This window comes from Leptopilina heterotoma, unplaced genomic scaffold, assembly GCF_015476425.1.
Source record: "Leptopilina heterotoma isolate Lh14 unplaced genomic scaffold, ASM1547642v1 Lhet_6, whole genome shotgun sequence".
Lineage (NCBI taxonomy): Eukaryota > Metazoa > Arthropoda > Insecta > Hymenoptera > Figitidae > Leptopilina > Leptopilina heterotoma.
This window is the reverse complement of record NW_025111137.1, coordinates 755,973-781,600: the sequence shown is the minus strand read 5'-3', so window position 1 is coordinate 781,600 and position 25,628 is coordinate 755,973. Positions and strand designations below refer to the sequence as shown.

Here is a 25,628-nt window from a genome sequence, read left to right as displayed (position 1 = left end):
AAGAGGATAGTGAAATCTCGTTTTGCCTTGAAAACAGAAACAGTGGAACTGCCTTGTCTCGTGCGTAATTTGCACACAAAGTACCACCGAGAGGTGTACATTTGGGATGTGTTAGATGCATGTATGAATCACGCTTCAGGACATTATGCAAACGTCCCACGCAGGGGTGAAAATTCGTTACCTATATACAGAGACTCACACACACATGAGATTTATCGTCACAGTTCGATGCAAAACAAAACTGAGATTTTCTATTTTCTACTGTATTTGAGACACGCTATCTAATTTGGGTCCTAATAGGGACACTATTTTTTTATTCAACACGATTTTTCTAAGAATATCAAGTTGAGACAAAAAAACGTATTAAAATAGTTGCGAACTCAATTTGATATCCTTAGAAAAACTGTTAATGCATTGGAACAAAAAATGTACAATAGAATTTTTATTTTCAGATTCAAATTTTCAATTCTACCTAACTTTAGTTTTAATTAAGAATATGTAATGAAATCTGTGGTAAAAAGCAATTTTACGCAGGCTTAATTCGCATTCGGTTTCATTTTAGATTTAAGTGGTAAAAAATAAATTTCATCAGACACAATTTACCTTAATTTAAAAATAAACAGTATTTGTAGTAATAGTCGAGTTTAGTCAGACTCGCAATAAAGTTTAATTTTAGATAAAGTAGGTCTTGACAAATTTCGTTTGTTTTAATTTACAATTAGTGTAAATTAAAAACAAGTAGTATAAAAAGTAGCAAAATTCAAATTCATTCAGGCAAATATTCGCTCCATTTAAAAATAAGTAGTACAACATGAATTTAGCCAGACTTTATTCTAATTAATTTTAGTTTAATAATAAAAAAAAAAAATTCAGATTTTATTTAACATTTAGTAGTTCAAATTGTGTTTAGTCAGAATTCATTTAGTTTCAGTTTATAGATTCAGTAGTACAAAATGATTACAATTAAATTTTTCAAATTATTATATAAAAGTGAAAAAATCTTTAGTTTAAATTTAAAATAAGTGATATAACCAGTAATAAAAGACAATTTTAGTCAGACGTAATTTAGTTTTATTATAGATTAAGTAGTAAAAAGATAAGTATAGTCAGACAAACTTTAGTTAACATTAAAAATAAGTAGTACAGTCAATAGTAAAAGACAAATTTAGTCAGACTGAATTTAACATTTTTTTATATTAAGTAGTAAAAAATAAGTTTAATCAAACAAACTTTAGTTAACTTTTAAAATAAGTTGTATAGCCAATAGTAAAAAACAAGTTTAGTCAGACTAAATTTTACATTTTTTTGTATAAGGGTGATTCTCCGCGTAGCGCACGATTTGGTTTATGAAATTTAAAAAAAAAATTTTATCGTTATGATTATTATTAATATATTTTTTTGAAGATAAAGGCTCCAGAAAGAAAAATCCATAGCGGGCCGGAAAAATTGTTTATAATTTTTGTTGTCAACATAAGTATAGTAATTAACAAATTCACTGTTTGGACAGATTCTGTCAAAAAAAATTTTGCGGTAATTTAAACAATATTATAGAGTAAACCTCATTTAAAAATTATTATTTCGGTAATTTATGGAAATTTATGTAAATTTTCGCCATAATTCATAAAAATATGTAGTTTAAATTATTATTAAAAATTTTGAATTTGGTAATTTATGGAAATTTTCGCGGTAATTTATGGAAATTTATAGAAAGTTGTGCAGAAATGAACAGTAAATTGTTGCAAAATTAGTAATTAAGAAAAAAAATTTCGGAAATATGTGGAAATTTATGCGGTAATTTATAGAAATTTATTGCAGTAATTTATAGAAATTTATGCTGTAATTTATAGAAATTAATTTGATTACTCCTTATTTACCTGAACTTAAAATCTTCGTTACACTTATGAGTGCTTCAGTGACACAGTTCAATACAGAAAAGCCTTACTATGAAAAAGTGATTAGACCATGACGCTGTGATCATACCATGACGCACAAGAAAAACAAATTTTTTTAACAAATTATTATCGATTTCCAAAATTCTTTTTTTCCACGTCTTTTGTTTTCACTTACTTTATACTACTAAACTTGTTTTGAGGTAAAATATAAGTAATTATTCATTCTATTGCAAATATGTGATGATTAGACCATGACGATTCTGTGATTCCCTATGCAACTTTCATGCTTATAACACATATAAAACAGAAAAAAAAATTGTTTAATTAATTTCTTTTTTACACTGTAAAAAATTTAGGGAGTTAACGGACTTGGGAGTTGGGAGTGAAATTTTTCGAGTTAAAAATCAACTCCAAAAGAAAGTTAATTTCTAATTCCCTTCATTCAACACCCGCGCGAGTTATTTTTTTCTTGGGGAGTTAGCATTTGGGTGTGAAGTTTTAACTCTCTTTATTTAACTCCCCTGGCATTACCTCCCCAATGGGTGCGACTTTTATAGAATCCCCTGGGGAGTTAAAATTTAACTCCCTTTTTTTACAGTGTAGTAATTTACTTAGGAGAGTTTATTAATACTTTTTATTAATGTTAAGTAATTTTTCAATTTGATTGTTTATGTAAATTATTCAATTTTACAAAGTGATTAGACCATGACGCGAAAACGGGGGACAAGAAATATCTACAAAAATATTAAAAATAAATTTTTTTTTCGACAAGTGTTTTGTGTAATTTAGTCATTATTGCTGCGCAGTAGTTTACCACCACACTTGGACATGCGCAGTAGTGCAATTTAGTATTTATTGCTGCACAGTAGTTTACCACTACACTCGGACATGCGCAGAAGTGCAATATAGTATTTATTGCTGCGCAGTAGCCTTTGCTGCGCATTAGCCTACCATTACACTAAGACATGCGCAGTAGTGCGATTTAGTGTTTATTGCTGCGCAGTCGTCTACCACCACACTTGGACATGCGCAGTAGTGCAATTTAGTATTTATTGCTGCGCAGTAGTCTACCATTACACTAAGACATGCGCAGTAATGCAATTTAGTATTTATTGCTGCACAGGAGTTAACCACTACACTTGGACATGCGCAGTAGTACCACTACACTTGTGGTAAACTACTGCGCAGCAATAAATACTAAACTGTACTACTGCGCATGTACAAATGTAGTGGTAAACTACTGCGCAGCAATAAATACCAAGTTACACTACTGCGTCTGTCTGAGTGTAATGGTAAACTACTGCGCAGCAATAAATACTAAATTGTACTACTGCGCATGTCTAAGTGTAGTGGTAAACTACTGCATAGCAATAAATACCAAGTTACACTACTGCGCATGTCCAAGTGTAGTGGTAGGCTACTGCGCAGCAATAAATACTAAATTGCACTTCTGCGCATGTCCGCCATATTGAATTTGTTACTAAGTTATTATATTATGTAGTTTAATATAGGGGGTCGTCCATAAATTACATAAGACATTTAGGGGGCGTGGGGGTCTGCAAGTTCTTACGAACAATAAAAAATGGCGCTAACGTATGTAAAATATCCTATATAAGGGGGAGGGGGGGGTCAAATTTTCGACAAAAAAAATATCTTACGTAATTTATGGATGGCCCCTAATATTATTTCGTAGTTTTGTATAATATGGTTGTGCACATATTATGTACTTTAATCAGCTTTTGTAATGCGACACGATACGAAAATCCTATCGTCTCGGTATCGTGTCGGCATCGTGTCGCGACACGATAGTCTTCTCCGTGGTAGAATCGTATCGTATCGTGTCACGATACCGACACGATACTTTTCCTTCGTGACGGTCCCCGGTAAAATCATAAACTTTTAATTGAAAACGACTATAGACTTTTATTTGTTATCATGGAAAGAAGTTATCCACGTTGAATTTATTAGAATATATGAAACTGATTTCTTAAAAAACATGAGGGACATTAAATTGTGCGCTACCCGGAGAATCACCCATAACAGATTAAATGAATATTGGACCAATCGCCACCGTCCTTGGTCTATGACTGAAGGCCAAGTTTTAAATTTTAATATTGAACCATTATTCAGCCAAAATTTTAATCATAATGAGTAGCAAAAATAAAATTCCTTAACCATTCAACATCCAAATTTATTTTGTTCAAAATTTATGAACTTTGGAAATTTCAAGTCAGATTCGTAATCAGCGACCCCAAAAACATTTTATATGCAAATTGTATTTTTAATTGTGCCAAATTGCAATCTTGGATAAATAAGTTTATTTTTATAAGTTTTGTTATTCAATTTTTGGTTTGTTTTTTAACAATGTGGAGAAAATGTCAACAATATTGACCCAATGTCGGCTTGGTATTAAGTCTTGGGCCAAAATTGTCAAAAATATTGTCTCTATTAAGGCTCTTAAGTTTAGTCCAATTTAAAATTGTCCAGAATTGAAATTGGATCATAGACTTGAATCATGGCTAAAAAATTACAACAATATTGGTTTAATCTTGGCATCAAATATCATTTTTAATTTTTAATTTTGGGAGAATGTAATGATTATTTTTATTCGGTGCAAGTTATAGGCAAGAAATAGACATAATGTTGGCTCAATCTTGGCTATGAATGAAATTTCAATTTTATCAGCAAGTGGTGTTTTTTACACAGGGTGTTTATACAGATTTTTAAAAAATTCCATATTAATATTTTTATTTTGTGCCAAGTATTAAATCAGGTACGAAAAATGGAAATAATCTTGGCTCAATCTTGGCTTTAAAATGTTGAATATAGCTCTCATAAGCATTTAGACCGAATTTCAACTGAATAGTTTAATGGAGAGTTTGAAATATAATCATGGAAGAAAAATGGCAATAGAATTGGCTCAATCTTGGTTATATCTTGGCTTTGAATATTAGTTCAATTTTACAGTGAAATTGTATTCTTCTCACGTGGTAAAATTGAGCAAATTTAGACTGAATTTCAACTGAATAGTATAATTTTGAGTTTAAAATATAATCAAGGGAGAGAAATGGCAACAAAATTGGGCCAATATAACCTGCCAAGATTAGTCTAATCTTCTGTATATTTTTTACTTATTTTGAGAATAATTAGTTGTTGGAGATGACTTTAAAAAGAAGAGATTTGTCAGCATTTAGCTACCTGACCCTTCGTGGATTAATTTATCCGTTGGAGCGGTTAATTTCGGTTGGATACAAGTCGAGAGTAGTGAAACTGTTTGTATCCAATGTCCAGGCATTCTCGGGACTTGCAATAAAGCAAGTCCTTCTCTTTTTGATTCGCAAAGGCCCTCATCTGCTCGACGTCCTACAACCCCATTCCGCTTCTTCGCCGACTCTCATCCTTTTTCTTCTTAAAGCATTCCCTTTCTCTTTTCTCTCTCTCTCTCTTTGTGTCTCTCCTTTCCTCTCTTTTGAGAAAGAGAGACCTTTTTTCTCTCTTTCGAGAGGAAGAGAAAGAGAGAAAGTCCTCAGCCGAGTACACGGCTGATTAAACGCGCAACTACGTAACGTAACGCAAATATACTGCCCCACCCCCACTCCCTCCCCTCCCTTATTTCTCCAGAAAAGGAAAAGAGGATGCTCTCGATTCCACCTTTTCGGCATCTCTTTGAATTCAAACCCCTCACTTTGCCCGGTCACTTGACAGAAATATTTATCGAGGGTCTCTGCCAGTACTCTTTGCCCACAAGCGCACGTTCGAGTCGACACATCGTCTCCTCTCTCTCCCTCTCTCTCTCTCTCAACGTCTACGTAGTGGATACTTCTACTTCCGTTTTCCGTTACTAGCGCAATGCTTTCCATCGCATAGCTTTCTTTGATCCAACCTCGAGTTTGTTCGGCACGGATTATTTGCCCTCTTAATTACATTTCGATCCAAACACATTTCTGCCATCCTGTCGTCGTTGAGCTTTCTACTAGTTTTCAAAAGTTACTCGCTGCCTTGATACTTTGTTGATTTATTCACAAAATTTACTAGTACAACTCACGAGTCTGCCTTGAATTTCCTTTTTTTCCGTTTTTTTCTAAAGTACAAAAACTTTAGAGCAAACAAAAATTCTGCGACGAAAGGGAGACTTTTTTTTGGAACTGAAAGCGAAAAATTTACACAATAAGATTAATTTTAAAAATAATTATCACACAATACAATATATTTGCCATTTTTCACAAGACACACAGTGGTGAAAAATGTACTTTTTTACAACACTAACCTGTAAAATTGAATTTTACACACAGAAAACTGTGTGTAAAGTACTTAATTTTATAGCGGTGTGTAAAGTGTTACTTTACACACCGCTAGCAGTGTGTAAAATGAATTCCAGTGTGTAAAGTGATTTTCAGTGCGTAAAATGATTACTTTACGCATTCTTGTGACTGTTTGATGAGAAACCATGAATTAAAGCTTTTAAACAACAATTTACAATCACATTTTTATTTTAGCTTCTAGAAAACTTCATTTAACAGTTCCCCCACTACACCTAAACTTTCAGTAATATTGGCAATATTGCTGCAAGTTTAGTTGTTTTAGTGTTGCAAAAAATTTTGTATGACACTCGTGCGTAAATCAGATTATACTTGTGTGACTTGCAGCACTCGCCTTCGGCTCGAGCTGCAAACGTCACACTCGTATAATCAACGATTTTACGCACTTGTATCATAAATAACTATTTCGTTTCAATTTTTGACCAAAATGACTTTTCTTTTTTTCTAAATCTTTGTATAACTAAATTCTCTATCCATCTCTCGAGCCCGATTTTTGAATTTTTGCTTTTAAACATTTTTTTAATAACAATAAGTATTAAAAAAAATTATAAAATCGTAAAAAATATTTTTTATTAGCTTTATTAATTAAAAAAATTAATTAAAAAATCTCATAAAATAATGTTTGAGTGTTTCTGATTTATGAAAAAAGTATAACAATCTTTAAATTGTTTAAATAATTAATTATTGTTATTTCTTTATAAACTATAATTCGGAAAAGAAATTTCTAGTTTTTTCTCAATTGTGCAATTTGTCATGAGTAAAGCTTCTACTAATGATAAAAACTTAATTAATTAAACATTGTTTAAACAATTAATTTTTGTTATTTTTTTCGTAAACTAAACTTAGGACTAGAAATTTCTAGTGTTTTCTCAACTGTGCAACTTTTCAGAAGAAAACATAATAATTTTGATTCAAATAATAAGTTTAAGTCAATAAAAATTACATTTAATTCAACAATAAAATATGTTTAATTTAAATATATTTTTTTGGTTGACTACTTATTTTTTGTTTAAAAAAAAAATTTTTTTGCCAAGTGTAGAAATAGTGAAATAGTGATACGCGAAAAAAAATAAATAAAATTGCTCATCTCTACAAACGGAAATTAACCCTCTGTGTAGGAATTTTTGCAGGTAGATCACATTTAATCAAGGAAAAATGTAATATAAGCCGAAAACTAGTCGAGTCTCGGGAGCTTTGGTACCCCGCAGGGATTTTGCTTGTAGGGGTTTGGTCGCTCCGCGACCGCAGAGGGAGGAACAAAGGAAGTTATCGCTGCGGAATTTTTATGTCGTCGAGACGAAGGAATGTAAATCACGTTTTTTCTTTCTCATTCTCACATCCATTCGCTAAAACCAAATTGCCCTTTATAGATTTTATATACAAAACTATACAAAGTTTTGAAATAAAAAAGAAAAATTAAAATGAATGGAAAAGAAAATATTTTCAAATGTAGAAATAAAAAAAAATTTCACTACTTATAAAATTATGGGATATTGCAATTTTTGTCTGACTATATTCTTTTATACTACTTATTCTACAACAAATTCTGGACTGACTAAAATTAATTTTAACTATACTAGTTATGAATATATCGTACCTTTGTCTTTATTTTAACTATATTATTAATTCTCTTATTATAAAAACAAAATTTCTCCCAACTTCTTTTTCATTTTCAAAAATTACTTTTTGAAACAAAATTTTTAAAAATTTATGAAAAATATACAGTTTTTATCAAATTTTGATTTGACTGTCAGTAGAAATTTTCAGGTAAAGATAATGAAAATAGAAATAATTGTAGATAGCACAAGATAAATAAAGTCAGATTAATCTGACTTATTATATAAATGAAAATAAAATATAAAAATAATAAATAATAAGACTAATTTCGGTTATAATTGAAAATAAGCAGTGTAACCAGTAGTAAAAACAATTTCAGATAGACTTAATTTAATTTCAGAGTAAGTAGTGAAAGAAATTTAGTCAGACGTCAAATGTTTTAATCAAAAATAAGTAGTAAAAGATAAGTTAAGTTAGACCTAATTTAATGCCATTTCAGTTTAAGTAGTAAAAAATAGAAAGAGACAGACACACTTAAATTTGGACTAAAAATAACTAAAATAGTCAGTCATAACAAGAAGCGCAGTAAAACTCTAATTTAGTTTTAATTTAAAATAAGTAGTAAAAAATAAGTTTAATCAGACTTCTCTTTGGTTTTATTTCTAAATAAGTAGCACAAGACTAATTTAGTCAGACTAATTTCAATTAATCAATTCTATGTATAGTTTTAGAGATAATTGTAAAAAATTGTAAGGCGGACCAACTTTAGTTAACAATAAAAATAAGTAGTATTAGTGTTTGACTAAATCTTTATTTCACAGTCCTTACAATTTCCTCCATAAGGATGATGACACTAGAAATAATCGTAATATAACATTTATGTCGTTGAAGCTACAATTAAAAGGTACTTACATTTTATATTTACACTAGAAAATAACAGTGAAATGGTACACATTAAAGCAGTTCTCCATAAGGATAAGCAATGTGTGTGCAGAAAGTTAGATTTTTTCGTCTTCTTTTGTGGTCATTTACGGCAATAATTTCGTTTGTTACTTCAACGTTTTATGTAAGTTGGCCCAAGGGCTATCGGTTCGGACAAATTTCAACATCAATCTCAACAAGAGGGAACCCCTAACGAGCCAGCGAGTCATATAAATTTTATAGCCATTTCATAAATCCGGCTGACAAGCATGGATAACCGGCATGACTTCACTCGGTAGATTATCAACGTTAAACCTGTAAAGCACAGTGCGGTTGAAACCATTGAAATGCTATTCAAATGTTAGCCAATTTCGTGAATGCTATTCGAAAAGGACGATCTCTTCAATTTTATTGCTCTCACAGTGGCGACAAAATCATTCTCTACTCATTACTCAATATCATTTCTTCATAATTATACTATAAAGGAATTCTCTCTTATTTTTACTAGTGTAAAATTGTTGTAAAATTATTATTATTATTATTTAAATCAGTTATAATTATAAGTATATTATAATGTATATATATTCTATTGTAAATATTTTGTGTAAGTTCAGAATACATAGTAACACAGTTTTTCTAAGGATATCAAATTGAGACGAGAGGATATCAAATCAAATCGCAACACTTTTGATTCATTTTTTGGCTCAATTTTATATCCTTAGAAAAACTATTCAATTTAGTTTAATTTTAGATTAAGTAGTAAAAAATTAGCATAGTCAAACTTAATATAATTCAGATTAATAAAAGTAGTATAGTCAGTACCCGAGTCAAAATTTAGACCCTCTTTTAGTTCTGCAAAAACCTTTTTTTAACTTTTTTTAAGCCTCTTTAAACTTCTAAGTCCTCTTTTGAACCTAAAAACTGCAGAAATGGATTTTTCCGCACTATTAGAGGTTCAAAAGAGGTTGAAAAGAGAATAAGTAAGGAGGTCTTAAAAGAGGTCCGAAAAAAGATTTTTTAAAATATTTCGAAAACTAAAATTGGAATTTTTTCAGAGTTATATTTTAATTACCCTATACAAGATGCAAATACCCTAGTAGAAATTTGTCGTGGCATGACTAGATTTATTCAAGTTACTGTACAGTTTTAGTCATGGAAGTTTAATCTAGCTTAACTGGCGAATTACTAGACAGCTACTGCATAACACTGTTAAAGAAAATATAAAGTTGAACTTGATTATTACTGCATAGAAGTCCTGTACAGTTATTTTCATGGCACTGTCGAGGCGTTCCGAGAAATGATGTTCCAAAGTTTGTCGTGGCGTTAGCGCTACCGCCAGTTTCAGTAACTAAACAGTTGTGTATTGACATTTTCGAAATATTTTCTATAAAATAAATCTTTTGGTTTTACAGTTTATAGTTTTTATAATTTTAATTTTGTTCTTTTATTTTACTGTTGACAACTAAATAACAAATTTTTTAAATTATTTAATATTAAAATTTTGATTTAATAATAAAAATTTCTTTTCAATCAAAATTTATTTTTAATGAAAATTCCTTTAGAAAAAAAAAATTTTTTTAAAATTCGCTTCAATTAATTGAGTTAATTAAAATAACTAATTTTTTAAATTCAGAAGACAATTTCTTTTCAAGATTATATACTCTTATTATATGTATAAATATTAATTTAACAAACCTGTTACATACAAAAGTTAGAATTGGTCCAATAAAGTGAGGTTATGTTTTACATTGATGAATTGACGTTGACATATGTATAGCTCTCCGATCTGAATAACAGAACTGTCTATAATTAATGACAGTAGACAGTAACAATTTATTACTAATTCCTTACGGAAAAAATAGACATAATTCTAGTTACACCCGCGAATTATTTCTTTCAGTGTATACTCTGATGTATTTATGGAAAATGTCTACACAACACTGTTCAGTTGCTGGACTGACGGTAGCGCTAACGCCACGACAAACTTTGAAACATAATTTCACGGAACGCCTAGACAGTACCATGAGAATAACTGGACAGACAGAACTTCTATACAGTAATAATCAATAAGTTCAACTTTAGAGTGTTATGCAGTAGCTGTCCAGTAATTCGCCAGTTGAGCTAGAAAAGATGAAAAAGGGAACTGCTTTACCTGCCGGTAGAGTATGGTTCTTATTTTTCCGGAATCGTCCATCGACTAGAACGGCCGTGATGCGTAAAGCGTGCGTTTAGGTATTTCGTCCCAGTGTGACCCGAGTTCGCTCCCCGAAACCGCTAGATATTTTTCGTTTGAACTGAATTAATTCTTCATATTAGGGTTTACTTATAAGTTTGTAGTGTGATAAAATAATAATATTTATTTCAGTGTTGTGCTTAATTAAAGGAAAAAGTGAATGTTGTTTAATGTAAAAAAATGACATGTGTTCAAGAATCAGTAATTTTTATATTTTTTTTTAATTATGTAGTTATTTAAAAATAATTTTACAGATAATTTATTATAAATCATTTATTATACGGAACAATAGATACACCAACAGTAAAAATATAGTTTCGTAAAATTTTAATTTATTTAATTTGTTGACAAAAAAATTTAACGTTATATTTTCAAATTTGTACGTGTTTAATACGTAACGTCAATATAAAGAAAGTTTTGACATTTCCAAGTGAATTATTTTGTATAGTTTTTCTACAGGACTGATGATCAGAAACTGTAAAATTTGACTGGACAATAACTTGAAGAAATTAGCGTGACATCACTTTATAGTTTTTAGCCAGTTTAACTGTAAAGTGCCTCGAAATTTTCCAGTGGAACTGTCCAGTGCCCTTAAAGATACTATGACAAATTTCTACTAGGGTAATAGTTTTTGAATGATTTTATAAAATCTATTAGCATTGGTAGAAATTAAAAAAAATTTTCACAAAAATTTGAAATCCGCTTTTCAACCTCTAAACATCTGAATGTGGATTTTTCCGCATCGTTTTCAGGTTCAGAAGAGGTTTAAAAATAGAGGGTCAAAAGAGGGTCTTAATTTTGATTCGAGTGGTAAAGAATAAATTTAGTCTGACAAAATTTTATTTTATTTTATTTTATATTAAGTAGTAATTAAAGTTCAATCATATTCAATTTAGATCAATTTTAGATTAAGTAGTAGAAAATAAGATTCGTCACACATAATTTGATTTAAATTAAGAAAATCAGTAGTAAACAACAAATTTAATCAGACAAAATTCAGTTTTAATTCAAGGTAATTGATGCAAAACAAATGTATTCTGATTAATATTAGTTTTAATTAAAACTAAGTATTATTCTAATTTCTAAGTAGTATAAGTCAAGTTTAGTCTGGCTTATCTACTTGACTTTAAATTCAAAAGAAGTAGTAGAGGTTCAAATGTAGTCAGACATTTTATTTTATTTAACAATAATTGTAGTCTAACATTGGACTTTATAATCAGTAGTATAAACGGTTTTAGTCAGATTTTTGTGTGCGACTTTTAAATAAGTAGTAAATGAATGGTTTAGACAGACAAAAATAAATTTATAATTAGTAGTAAAAACAATTTTAGTCAGACGAAGCTATAATACTTTTGATTGAGTAGTAAATGATCGATTCGGTCAGACAAAATATGAGTTTTTATTTAAAAGTACCTACAAAAAACCAAATTAGTAATAATAAATTACTTGCAAGTAAATAGTTTAGAATATATATTTTCAACCCTATAACTATGTTCAGAAAAATATAAAAAATATTTTCAAAATTGAGTTTCCAAATTTTTTACTATTAGGAAGAGGATTTTTTTTTGCTGACATTTTCTTATACTTTTTTCCACTGTTTTGAGTGGGGGTGAGAGGTGATTTCCATAATTTTGCTCGCGAGAGTCATAACAAGGGCCGAACATTGTGTAATAAAGGGGTACTACTCTATTTAACATTCGTAGCAATTAAAACTTTGAGAAATAATTCAGAACTCGTTTCTCGTAAATCAATTCGAAAATAAGTGTTTAATCCGTTGGTTTCTTTGTGGACATTTATTGGCCCAGCTTTTGTGACGTGGAAATAATTTTGAATGCTCGTTTCAAGAACGAGTAGACGAGGGGTGAATTTCGATGACTTTACCAAGAAGAAGATTGTGCGAGGGCCTTTATCGTTGGATCTTAGATTCGACGACAGGTAGAATCCTACCTGTTGCTGCTTTGATTTCAAGGGTCCGATTCTGAAAAAACACATCTAAGCTATTTTTTTTTACTATGATATAATAAAATAAATTCTTTTCAGAATTTTTCCATAAAATATTAATAATACTAAAAAGAATTTATCATCTAAAATGAAATTAAAAAGAATTTTTGTAACTTTTTCAAAATCAATGAACGAATGTTACATTTAAAAATTAATTCACGAATACTTATTAATATAAAAAATTAATAAGACACAAAAGAATTTATCATCTGAAATGCAATTAAAATAGAATTTTTGTAAATTTTTCAAAAACTCTAAAAGAATTTTTTATTTAAAAATTAATTCACGAATACTTTTGCTATTCTGTAAAGTATTTTATTTTTAAAAAGAGTTAGAGAAAATTTTAATATGTGAACTCTTTTTTTCTTTTTTTTATGTAAAAAAAATGTTCGTCATACTTTTATTAAACATTTTTCCGTCTATTAAGCAGAGTGAAAGGAGAATTGGAACAAAAGAAAAAAGTGAAATTATATTAAAACAGTTTTTATTCTCTTAATTGATCCTATAAGAGTTCTTTTTTAAAAAAATGGTAAATTAAATAAAATGATATTACATTTTTCATTATTATTATTTTTTCTTCTTTTTTAGACGGATGACCGAGGAAGATCACCTGGAAGTTCGCGACGTCCTACACCGGTCGCAATTACCACCTTGCCACCAAGTCCTGAAGAACCTGTTACACTGTAAGTTGTAATAATTACAAAAAAATTCTTACCACTTGTCCCGTGGAGAATTTTTTCAATTTTACACTGAAAAAAAATTTATTTGAATGAATTACGCGATTACTTGTCATTCATTAAATAAATATTTACTTGAATCAAATAATTTTTACTCAAATCAATTTAATTGTATTTAAATCAATTAAATTGTTTGTAAATCAATTAAATTGTATTTAAATCAATTAAACTGTGTTCAAATCAATTAAATTGTATTTAAATCAATTAAATAGTGTTTTAATCAATTAAATTATATTTAAATTAATTAAATTGTATATTTGAATCAATAAATTCTGTATTTGAAGCAAATATGATTGATTTGAATAAATAAAATTTGACTCAAGTAAATATTTATTTGATAATAGATGTTTATTTATATCAAATAATTTTTTTTCAGTGAGTTCCTTTTTTTCGAAAATTTACACCAGTTAAATAAAATTCTTGATAAAAAGTAAAAATGATAATTAAAAGTAGAGTAAAAAACAAAACTAAAAAGATTAACAAAATCATCTAATTAACAAAATTATTAGAAAAGGAAAAAAAATTAATTCATTTGTGATTTAGTCAAATTAGTAAGATAGTAGATACATAAAAATAGTAAAATCTTTAAATTGCATAAAAAGAAAAATTTCTAAACGGGACAAGAAATTATTAAGAAAAAATATTTCTGTACATCGTTGACTAAAAAAAGAAAAAAGATTCTTTTAGTCTAAAAAATAAGTGGTTCAGTCGAAAAAGCCACTCAGATAAATTAGTCGAAACATGTTTCTGTGTATGCGAACCCCCCTTTTTAACGCACACGAATATTCCACAACATTTTCAACAATCGAAATACTCGCTTTACTGTGTATTTCTCTGTTGGCTATATATATGTATATATTCAGCATCTCGGTTCTTACGCCTAAAAACCTGCTGGGATGGTGATATTTATGCTGGTTTTTTATTGCACTTTAGCCCGCGAGTAGAATGGAAACAATATGTCACCCCCGGTGTGGGTGGCGAGAAGGGGGAGGAAGGGGGGCAAGGACAGGAGTATGAGAGAAGGGTGAAGGTGGAAAACGAAGTTCTTGTAGCCAGTATAGGGCACTGGTGGCACCTAACGTTAATACTAACGCCCATAGTCTTCATATCCCCCCCTCTCTCTCTTTCTCTTTCTCTCTACCCATACCCAGCACCGCGAAGTCATGATTTTAAACGAACAACCCCTCACAGACATTGGATTACGGTTTTCAAGGAATAATGCTCGCCCGAAATTTTGCCTCTAGCCACCTCTCAAATGCGAATAACTGATTTTAGTTTACGACATTTCATATCGAGAATTTTCCCCTTTAAGAAAAAAATTACTGTTTCAGATGTTTCCACTTTTCTACTCTTTTTTTAGAGAGAGAGAGAGAGAGAGTTGATCAATATTTCGTTCTAAATTATAAAATAAGTTCACAAAAAACAATAAATTGCTCGAAAATGGTACTGTCAGTTGTAGTAAGAAAGTTTAAGAAAAAGAAGAATTTTTTTTTAAATTTCCTGTCTGTTGCAAAATTGACCCTTACTACTGATATTTTATTTTAGATATAAGGTTATCTGAATACAATTTACTTTTAATTTTGCCAACGAGAAACTTTCACAACTAATGACAAAAAGTTAAATATTTAGAAATGTTTCGATCGACTTTTATTAATAGTAAATATTTTTCATCTGACTTGAAACTGACTTTTACTACTGAAATTAGAGTCAACATTGTTCGTCTGACTTGAAACTAAATTTTACCACTAAAATTATAGTGCCTAAATATATTAAAATGTAGAAACAGAATAAGTGAATGCTTCTTCTATTAATAATGGAAATTTACTTTGTGTCTGATTTGAAACTGACCTTCACTACTAATTTTTGAAATTCGAAAACGTAGAATCAGATAATAAAGAACTTTTGTTACTGCTAACAGAAACAAAACTTCTACTACCAATTTTTTAATAAAAATCTTGTGTCTGAACTAAAATTGACTCTTACTAATGACAATTTTTTAAATCAAATTTTAAAATAGTTCGTTCCTCTATAGAGACACTCTCTAAGTGCCTCTTACTACTTATTTCAGTCATTGAAATTGAAGTCACGATCAAAGAATCGATTATATTTTTTTTCAGCTAAAAATAATTGTAAAATAAATCTTAAAACTAAAAATTTTGTAGTAATAATTATCCGAGGAACTTTTTTGTAATCTTTAAATAAAAATAGGAAATGCTTTCAAAAGATTGAAAATTTTAAATGCTCTTTTAATTTAGGAGGGGAGAATTTTGAGTTTCAAACCATTAGAACTGGTTTTTTGAGTACACGACGAAAAATTCCATAGAACTACCCCCTGGAAGTTTTTTCAAGATACAAATTTTTTCTGAATCGAAACTAAATTCTAAAAAATTTCTATTTTCTTCCGTGTTCCGGAAAAAGTTCTTCTTTAATAAAAAAAAAGCTACAATTTGATTACAAAAAGACCAAATTTGATATTGAACTTCAAAAATTGTTTAAAAAAATTATCAAGACCAGCGTCGTTTTTTTGGCTGCAAAATTTTTCTAAATCGAAAATAAATTTTAAAACAGTTTGGTTTACTTTAGAAATTTGGAAAAAGCACTTCTTTTTATGAAAAAAAGACCAAATTTGATAATCGCCTCCAAAAAGTGTTTTAAAAAATTGTCAAGACCAGCGTCGTTTTTCAAGACGCAAATTTTTTCTGAATCGAAAATAAATTTTAAAAAAGTTCTGTTCACTTCCGTGTTTCGGAAAAAGCTCTTTTTTAATATAAAGCTCCAATTTGATGAGAAAAGACCAAATTTAATATTCTACTCCAAAAATTGTTAAAAACAATTGTCAAGACCAGCGTCGTTTTTTAAGATAAAAATTTTTTCTGAAACGGAAATAAATTCTTAAAAATTCTGAGTTTATCCGTGTTTCGAAACAAGCTCTTATTTAATAAAAAAGCTCTAATTTTACAAAAAAAGACCAAATTTAATAATCGTCTGCAAAAATTGTTAAAAAAAATTCTCAGGACCACTTCGTTTTTCAAGATTTAAATTTTTTCTGAATCGGAAATAAGTTCTAAAAAAGTTCTGAATCTCTTACTACTTACACAATTCTCAATAATTAATTTTTTATCTGTCCTCCATAGCATAGAGAATATCTCGTGTATATACTGAAAAAATGTATTTGATTCAAATAACCGATTACTTGGAAATTATTAAATTAATATTCACTTGATTAAAGCAGCAAATACCTTTTAGTTGACTGAAATAAAAATTATTTGATTCAAGTAAGTATTTCATTGATAATATAGTCAAGCAATCTGTTATTTGAAGAAAATATTTTTTTTCAGTGTAATTATAGCAACAGATAAAAATTACTACTTATTTTTCTTCTTAAAAAAAATTAACATCTCACTTAGAATTCAAATCTTGTTCTTGAAATACATATTTAGTTTCTCGAATAAATTTGTTCGATATAATCGAAAGGCTAATGCATAAGTTCATAACCTGAATTGCAGAAGGTTGAATCGCGAATGGATCTATGTAAAACATGTATTTGTATGTGCTTGTATGTGTGTATACGTATATATATATAAGTGATGCGGTAGAAATTCCAGAGGATGGCTTCGAAATGCATAAATACATGAGGCTTGCTGAACCTGGGAGCAAAGGGACAAGAAGTACAGAAAGAGAGGGAAGGGGGAGGGGATTGGTGATGTGCTTTAGGGATGAGTAGCAAGAGAGAAAGCTTTTGCTTGGCATATGCTGGCGAAAGCTGTGCATGCCTCTCTTCTAGAGATGTAATAACGCGTGGATAGCCCCGCGGCGAAAATACGGGTTTTCGAAACATTATCCCTTGAAAATGTCGCGTCGACTGGTCTAGAAGGGGATATATATTTGAGACGTCATTGGATATAGAATCAAGAACATTAAAGCGCATTCGAGACCTCACATCTCGAGGATGTTATAAGGTCGTCGAACGCGTTATTATCGCTGGCTTGCTTGTTGGTGTACTTCAAGTTTTCCATATATGAGCCAGGTATTCAAATACTTAACCCGGGTGTACGTGTGGGAGAAGTCATTTGAGACTTGACATTATATAGTAGTTCTAGAAAACTAGTCGATTTTGTAATTTCATTTTTACTTTCACTTTCATTTTCACTTTCACTTCGATAGATTTTTATTTTCTCTTCGATTTCACATAGTAAACAATAAGAAGTATTAAACAGCGTTTCAGCTACAATTAATAACAAAACTGATTAAATGAATCCATTTTTAGATTACCTTTTTTCCATGAAAAAAATGTGTCTATATCAAAAGCCATTCAGTAGTACCAAGAAAATATTATAACTCAGTAGTAAAGACAGTTTCAGTCAGACGTCAATTTAAAGAAATAGCATTATTTAAATTAACTATTAATTATTATTATTTGTACTATTTATTGCTGTCGTTTATATCTAAAAATAAATTACTTTTTCTACAAACGGAAGAATTTATTTAGATAACTTTATTCAAAAAATTACGATTGTTAATGGTATTATTCCTAGACGTAAATTCTAATTACACTATTACCACCGATAACTAAAACTACTAATTTTATTAGATAGGAATTTAATAATCTTATTTTACTATTTGCAATGAATAAATTTTACTATTTGTCATATAAATTGAAAAAACAAAGTCTGACCTAAAATTGACTATTACTACTGCTAAAATATTTGGAAAATTATGGGATCGAAATGAAATAACAAAAGTTTTTGACCTCTACTACTTATAATTTAATTAAATAAAAATATCAAAAATGAATAATGTTTTCCATTTACAAAAAATAAATAGGACTTTTATTAATATTCTCTTTCACTTAAAAAATTTAAATTGACTGTTACTACAAATGAGAAAAATTTTTAAAATACGAAATATTCAGTGTGACTTAAAACTAAGTTTCAGTAATGAAATTTTAATTAAAAAACTGTAGAGACTAACATCAGGCGTCTTTTTCTACTATAACAATAAAAAATAAATAAATAAAAACAAAAAAATAAGTAAATTAGTATTTAAAATATTCTGACTGATTGAAAACTGACTCTCACTACTGATTTATACATAACTGGAAAATATCCGACTTAACATTGACTAATTCTACTAAAATTCTATTTACAACATTGTAAAATCTAACAGTAAATTACTTTTTCTACTGACGAAAGAATTAATTATTAATTATTATTATTATTATTAATTATTATTATTTATTATTTATTTATTATTTTTATTATTATTTATTTAGATAAGTTTATTAGTAAAAATTAGGTACCTTTGCTAATGGTGTTATTACTAGACGTAAATTCTAATTATACTTTTACTACTGAAAATTAAAACTACTAATTTTATTCGATAGAAATTTAAAAATCTTATTTTACTATTTGGAATGAGTTAAAAAATTCATTTTTTTGTAAATTGAAAAAAAAATTTGAAATAAAATTGAAAATTTGAAAAAGAAACTTAAAAAACAATGTCTGACCTAAAATTTCTACTTACTACTGATAAAATAATTGGAAAATTATATGGAGCCGAAATGATTTTTTCTATACCAAGCAATAAAATTGCAAATGTTTTGAATGTTTTATCCAACTAAAAATTGACATGTACTACTTATAATTTAATTATAAGAATGACCAAAATGAATAATTTTATTCACTGACAAAAAAGTAGTACTTTTTAATATTCTATTTTACTAAAAGATTTTGAATTGCCTGTTACTGTAAATGAGAAAATTTTTTACATTCCGAACGTTTTAGATCTAACACTTCATTTTTATTCATTTTAGATTACAATTATTTATTTCGATTTTTAGTAATTGATTTATACTACTGATAAAAAATTAAGTTTTTAAAATAACAGCTTTTACCTAAAAGTGACATTTAACATTATTTATAGTCCTTGGTGTCTGACATATTTAATTTTAAATCAATTTTACTATTTCTATTCAAATAAAGTAAAAATGCCTGACTTAAAATTATATTTATATTTAATATTATATTTATGTGTACATTTATATTTACAGTATAGCTTTTTACAATTTAAATTATTTTTACTTATGATTAGTAATAATGAAAACAAATATTGCTCTATCTGACTAAAAACCGACCTTTACTACTAATATTTTTTAATACTAATTACAAAACTGTGTAAACTTTTTAATAAGTACTATAACCTCTGTTGATGAACAAAATTGTATTTTATCGGTAAAAAAAGTTATTCGTAATTATTTATGAATTATAATTAAAATATCAGTAGTAAAAGTCAATGTTTAGTAAGACGAAACAATTTGTAACTACTTTTTATTTTCCTCATTAGTACACTGTAAAAAATTTAGGGAGTTAACAGACTCGGGAGTTGGGAGTGAAATTTTTCGAGTTAAAAATCAACTCCAAAAGAGAGTTAATTACTAACTCCCTTCATTCAACACCCGCGCGAGTTATTTTTTCCTTGGGGAGTTAGCATTTGAGTGTGAAGTTTTAACTCTCTTTATTTAACTCTCCTGGCATTAACTCCCCAATGGGTGCGACTTTTATAGACCCCCCGGGGGAGTTAAAATTTAACTCCCTTTTTTTACAGTGTAGTAACAGTAATCTACAGGGACTCTACGCCTTCTAAATTAATATCAGTAGTAAGGGTCAGTTTTAAGTCAGATAAAGAATTACAATTTGTTTCTACTTCCGCTATCAGTGAAAAACGTTCGTTTATAGTCAGACTCAACGTTTTTGTAATTTAAATATGAATTATAAGTGGTAAGTGTCTGTTTTAGGTCAGCCAAAGAATCTAAAATTCAGTTTTATTTTTTATCTATGAAAAGACTTACTCGTTTTGCAATTCCTTTGATTAAAATACAAGTAGTGAAGGTCAATGTTTAGTCAGACGGACCAATTTGTAAATTTTTTCCTTTCCTCATCAGTGGGGCAGGTAAATTTTAGTTTCAAAATTCTTTAAGGGTCAATTTTAGTACAAACTGGTTTTTTTTTAAATTGTAAAAAATAATTTTCAAAAAAAATTAATTTGAATAAAATAATGAATACAATAAAATATAAAAATTATGAAATAATTTTAAAGAAATATTTATTTTATCACAAGGAGAGAAAGAGAGGGACAGAGAGAGAGAGAGAGAAAGCCAGCTTTTAGTATCATGCCAGTTTATTATTCAAGAGCCATATTTACTCATTGGATTCAATTCGGATTCACTTACGATATGATTTACGCAGTGATGGCGAAGGTACCTGACACCGATGATATAAATTTATTGGCTTTGGTCGACGCCCTAAAACGCGCGAACTGGGAGATAAAAAGCTGGGGAAACGAAGCTGTTTCTGAAACATAATAAGGCTGCGCAAAAAAAATAATTCAAATAAATTTTAAATTGTATTCCCCTTTATTGAAAAAAAGAAAACAAAAAAAAATTACAACTATCAATTGTCATATTTTTTTGCAATATAAAATTGATTCAATATTTAGTGTCAATAAATATTGTTTGAATACTAAGAAAATAATATTTAAATAGACACTAAAAATCGAATGTGTTTTTTTTACAGAAAACAAAATCTATTCGGACCAAAGATATTTATACATAAAATATTATTTTGAAAACGTGACTCTATGTTAAAATATATATCCCCCTATTTTGTCCATACACTGTATTTTTATTTGTTTCCTATGTAAATCAAGATTTCCATAAGTGACCAATGCTTTACAATAGACTGAAAAAATTTGATTCAAATAACCGAATACTTTTTTATTATTATTAAATAAATGTTTATTTAAAAGAGATAAATATTTACCTTGTCAAGTAAATCTTTATAAATCTTAAATCTATTGATTCAAATACATTTTTTCCACTGAATTATTTAAATGAAAAATATATCTATTTGAAAAAAAGTATTTAAATGTTCATTCGTCTGTTAAATAAGTTATGAGAAAAAAAAAATTATAGTTATAAAAATAATAAATAAAAATACTGAATATAAATAATTAATGAAAATAATAAATAAAAATATAGAATAAGAGTAATTAATAAAAATCATAAATAAAAATAGTGAATGAAAATAAAAAATAAAAATAATGAATGAAAATAATAAATAAAAATAATGCATAGAAATAATAAATAAAAATAATGAATAAGAGAAATAAATAAAAAAGTGAATGAAAACAATAAATAAAATAAATAAAAAAAATTATGAATAATAAAAATAAAAAAATATATGTTAACATTTTCTGTGGTTGAAAGAAAAAGAATGACAAATGACTGTTACTTTATGAGAATATGAATTCGTTAATGATGTTGAGAAAAGTGATTCGGTGGGAAGTGGAGAGAAAAAGGGAACAAACGTTTCTAAAAGGCAAAAGGAAAAAATGAAACCGTTATGCTGATGCCCTAACATATCGTGTCAAAGCCTTGAAGAAGCTGAATTGTGAGTAGGACACCGCGATTTCGAGTATATGTAGACACCCTAACCACATTATGGGGCTTTTTGGAAAGATATACGATGCAGTAAGGTGTGGAGAATGTTATCCCTCTTATTTATCCATGAAACTGTTTACACCCCTGCAAATAAAATAACTTTACGCTAAATTTCATTTTTGTCCAACTAAATAATCACTTATTTTGTAAATTTAAGGATTAAACATAATAAAAAGAGTAGAAATTAAATTTTTTTTTTGGTAGAAAATATTAGTTGTATTTGGATTTTTTATTATCGTAATAATAATTTCAGTAGTAAAAAGTAGTTTTATATCAGAAAAAAAATTTGTAAAATTATAAAGGTTAGTTTTAGATTCATAGTTTTTCTAAGATTAAATAAAGATTAAATTGAGACAAAAAACGAATCAAAACATTGTTTCGCAACAATTGCTTCCTCATAGAGGAAATACCAAAATTTCTCGAGTTCGATTTTTTGACATATCTTTACGTTATTTGACCTCAGGAGTTCAAAAATGACATTTTTAAAAAATGTCATTCCGTATGTGTGTGTGTGTAAACATCACATTTTCATAAATATGTCAGGTTCATGAAGAGATTTAGGGATGAATTTTTTTTTAAATTGTAGGTGTCATGTGCGGATCTAAAATGAGAGTACTTTGGGATAGATTAATAAAGTTTAAATTTTGTAGAGTTTTTTTAGACGCATCTTTTGAGAAATAGTTCAACATTTTTCTTCCATATTAACCGGAGATATTAAACTTTTAAAAATATAAAATTTAGGAAAATATGACATTTTTGAAAATTTTGTTAAAAAATGTAAAAGTAACTTTAAAAATATCGAGTTATTAACTTCTAGAGCATTAAAAAATGCTTCGATTGACTTATTTTTTAATCTAATTCGATCATAAATTTTGAAATTATTGGCATTTTAAAAACCAAAAATTGTGGAAAATGACATTTTCTCAACTTTTTTGTTTGAAAACTTTTCTTTAACTACTAAACTATTATAAATATGTTGTAGGGTATTAAAAAATACATTGATTTATCCCAAATTTAATTACTTTTACCATATTTATAAAAAGTTATTCATATATTTCTATTATTATTATTATTATTATTATCTTTATGAGGAAGCAAAGTGTTCATGAAATGAGCACCAAAATTATAACAAAAATGCACAACTTAGCAGCTGTTTTTGAAACGCTTTTGTCTCAATTTTATATCCTTAGAAAAACTTTGTTCAAGTGACTTTTAATATTTGCAACAGTGATAAATTTACTTGTTACATTAAGAAAACGATTTATTTGATTCAAACATATTTTGTTTAAATCAAACTTAAAATATCTTTTCTATACAGTCAAACATATTTAAGTTTAATTCAAACATATTTTTTGGTTCCTTTAAAGAAATAATATATTTAATTCAAACATAAGTTGTGGTTCATTTTGAATTATTTATAATCAACTTTTAAGTTTGAATAAAACATAAAATTTTTAAACATATTTTTTGTTTAAATCAAGACGAAAAATATGTTTGAATTAAATATAATTATTCAAACAAATAATATTTTTAAATCAAAGCAGTAGATATTTTCTATATATGGGGATTAAGTTTACAAACCAATTTCAATTAAACAAAATCACTTAAGTTAAAATTATTTTTCTATTTAAATTGAGTAGAATGTTTCCTTAGTGTAAGAAAGTTTACATAGTTTTGTAATTGCTTTTGCAAAATTGTAGTAGTAAAGGTCAGTTTTTAGTTTTATCAGTCTAGAAAATCTAACTAAATAATTGTAATCTAGAATAAATAGAAATTAAGTGTTAGATCTGAAATTTGCGGTATGTAATAAATTTTCTCATTTTTAGTAGGGTAGAGTGGGGTAAAAAAGCCACATTTTTACTTTTGATGCTGTAAAATCTGTATTTAAAATTTTTTTCTCAAATTTCCAATTGTTATTGAAAGTTTAGTTATTAAGCTTGAAAATTCTTGACGGAAATATTTTTTATCTCATGAAAGGACTAAGTTATAAGAGTTTTACGAAAGCACTGCAAGTGGCTTTTTTGCACCACCTAGTGGGGTGAAAAAGCCACCCTACGATTTTAGCAAAACACGTTATCAATTTAGGTATTTTTATATTTTTCCTTTATTTATATGACAAATAGTCTTATTTGAAAAATATTTTAATAATTATGAAAGAGTTTTTAGCAAGCAAAATTGAAAATTATATTAAGTTTACCTGTTTTCGATTTGCACTGCCAATTTTTCGTACCTTTTTTAGAAGTTCTCTTTAAGTTTTACCACAGATAAAATATTTCGTTGCAACCGTTTATTCATTGTTTATTTTTTAAATGCACTTTGAACTACTTTTTCGTCGTGTTTAATTTATTTTATTAAATAAACACGAGAAATTTTGTAAAATAAGAAGGTTAGTTTAAATAGAAAACAAGTGAATTTCACAAAATATTCAATGGATTTTTTGCCCTGGCTTTTTTACACCCAAGACCAGTTATTAAAAAAAGCAAAAATAAATTGTTAATTCAGTTCAATTTCTAAAAATTAACATTGTATACGTTTTCGGTATACTTTTCTCCTTATGTACAAACATTTACTTTTACTATTCGTTCACTTAATCAGATTGTAATATGTTTGAAAAGTTCACCAAAATGTTTTCAAAAAAGCAACAAAAAATTAAAATTACAATAAAAACAATATTAATCTAGGTACAACATTCAAATTAGATTCAAAAGTTGCGTATTACCTAATAGTATTTATATTCTAAACAGCTGATAAATCGGCTTAATAGTTTTTAAATAAAACTCAAATGGCTTTTTTACACCATGGCTTTTTTACCCCACTCTACCCTACTGTTGATTTAAAACTTTTTAGTGAAACAGAATATTAAAAAGTACTATTTATTTTTTGTCAGTGAATAAAATTATTCAGTTTGAACATTCATATAATGAAATTATAAGTAGTACAGGTCTTTTAGTTGGATAAAACACTCAAATTTTTTGTTATTTCATTGTTTGGTAGGAAAAATTATTTCGACTCCATATAATTTTCCAATTATTTTACCAGTAGTAACAGTCCTTTTTAGGCCAGACATTGTTTTTTCAGTTTCTTTTTTAACTTTTCAATTTTATTTAAAATTTTTTTTTAAATTTACAAAAAAATGAATTTTTTAACTTATTGCAAATAGTATCCAGTTTATATTTTTTGTCAGTGGACAAATTTTTTATTCAGTTTCGACATTTTTATAATGAAATAAGTAGTACAGGTCAATTTTTATTTGGACAAAATATAAAAAACTTTTGTTTTTTTATTATTTGGTAGAAAAAATTATTTCGAATCTATTCCCATTATTTTACCAGTAGTATCAGCCAATTTTAGGTCAGACTTTGTTTTTTTTCAATTTAGATTACAAATCGTAAAATAAGATTTTTAAATTTATATCGAATATAATTAGTAGTTACGATAGATAATATATTAACTATTCAGTCAAAGAAGTTT

The 25,628-nt window shown here is 27.9% G+C and overlaps 1 protein-coding gene across 10 annotated transcripts in view; it reads left to right on the top strand.

The window, feature by feature from the left end:
• LOC122509236 (mucin-5AC-like) overlaps nucleotides 1–25,628 on the top strand; it is a 659,214-nt gene that overhangs the window by 556,926 nt on the left and 76,660 nt on the right. For all 10 annotated transcript variants that reach the window (XM_043623113.1, XM_043623110.1, XM_043623109.1 and 7 more), the window contains one exon: nucleotides 13,512–13,606. In XM_043623113.1, the coding sequence (XP_043479048.1) occupies nucleotides 13,512–13,606 (95 nt within the window). The remainder of the gene's footprint in view (nucleotides 1–13,511; nucleotides 13,607–25,628) is intronic.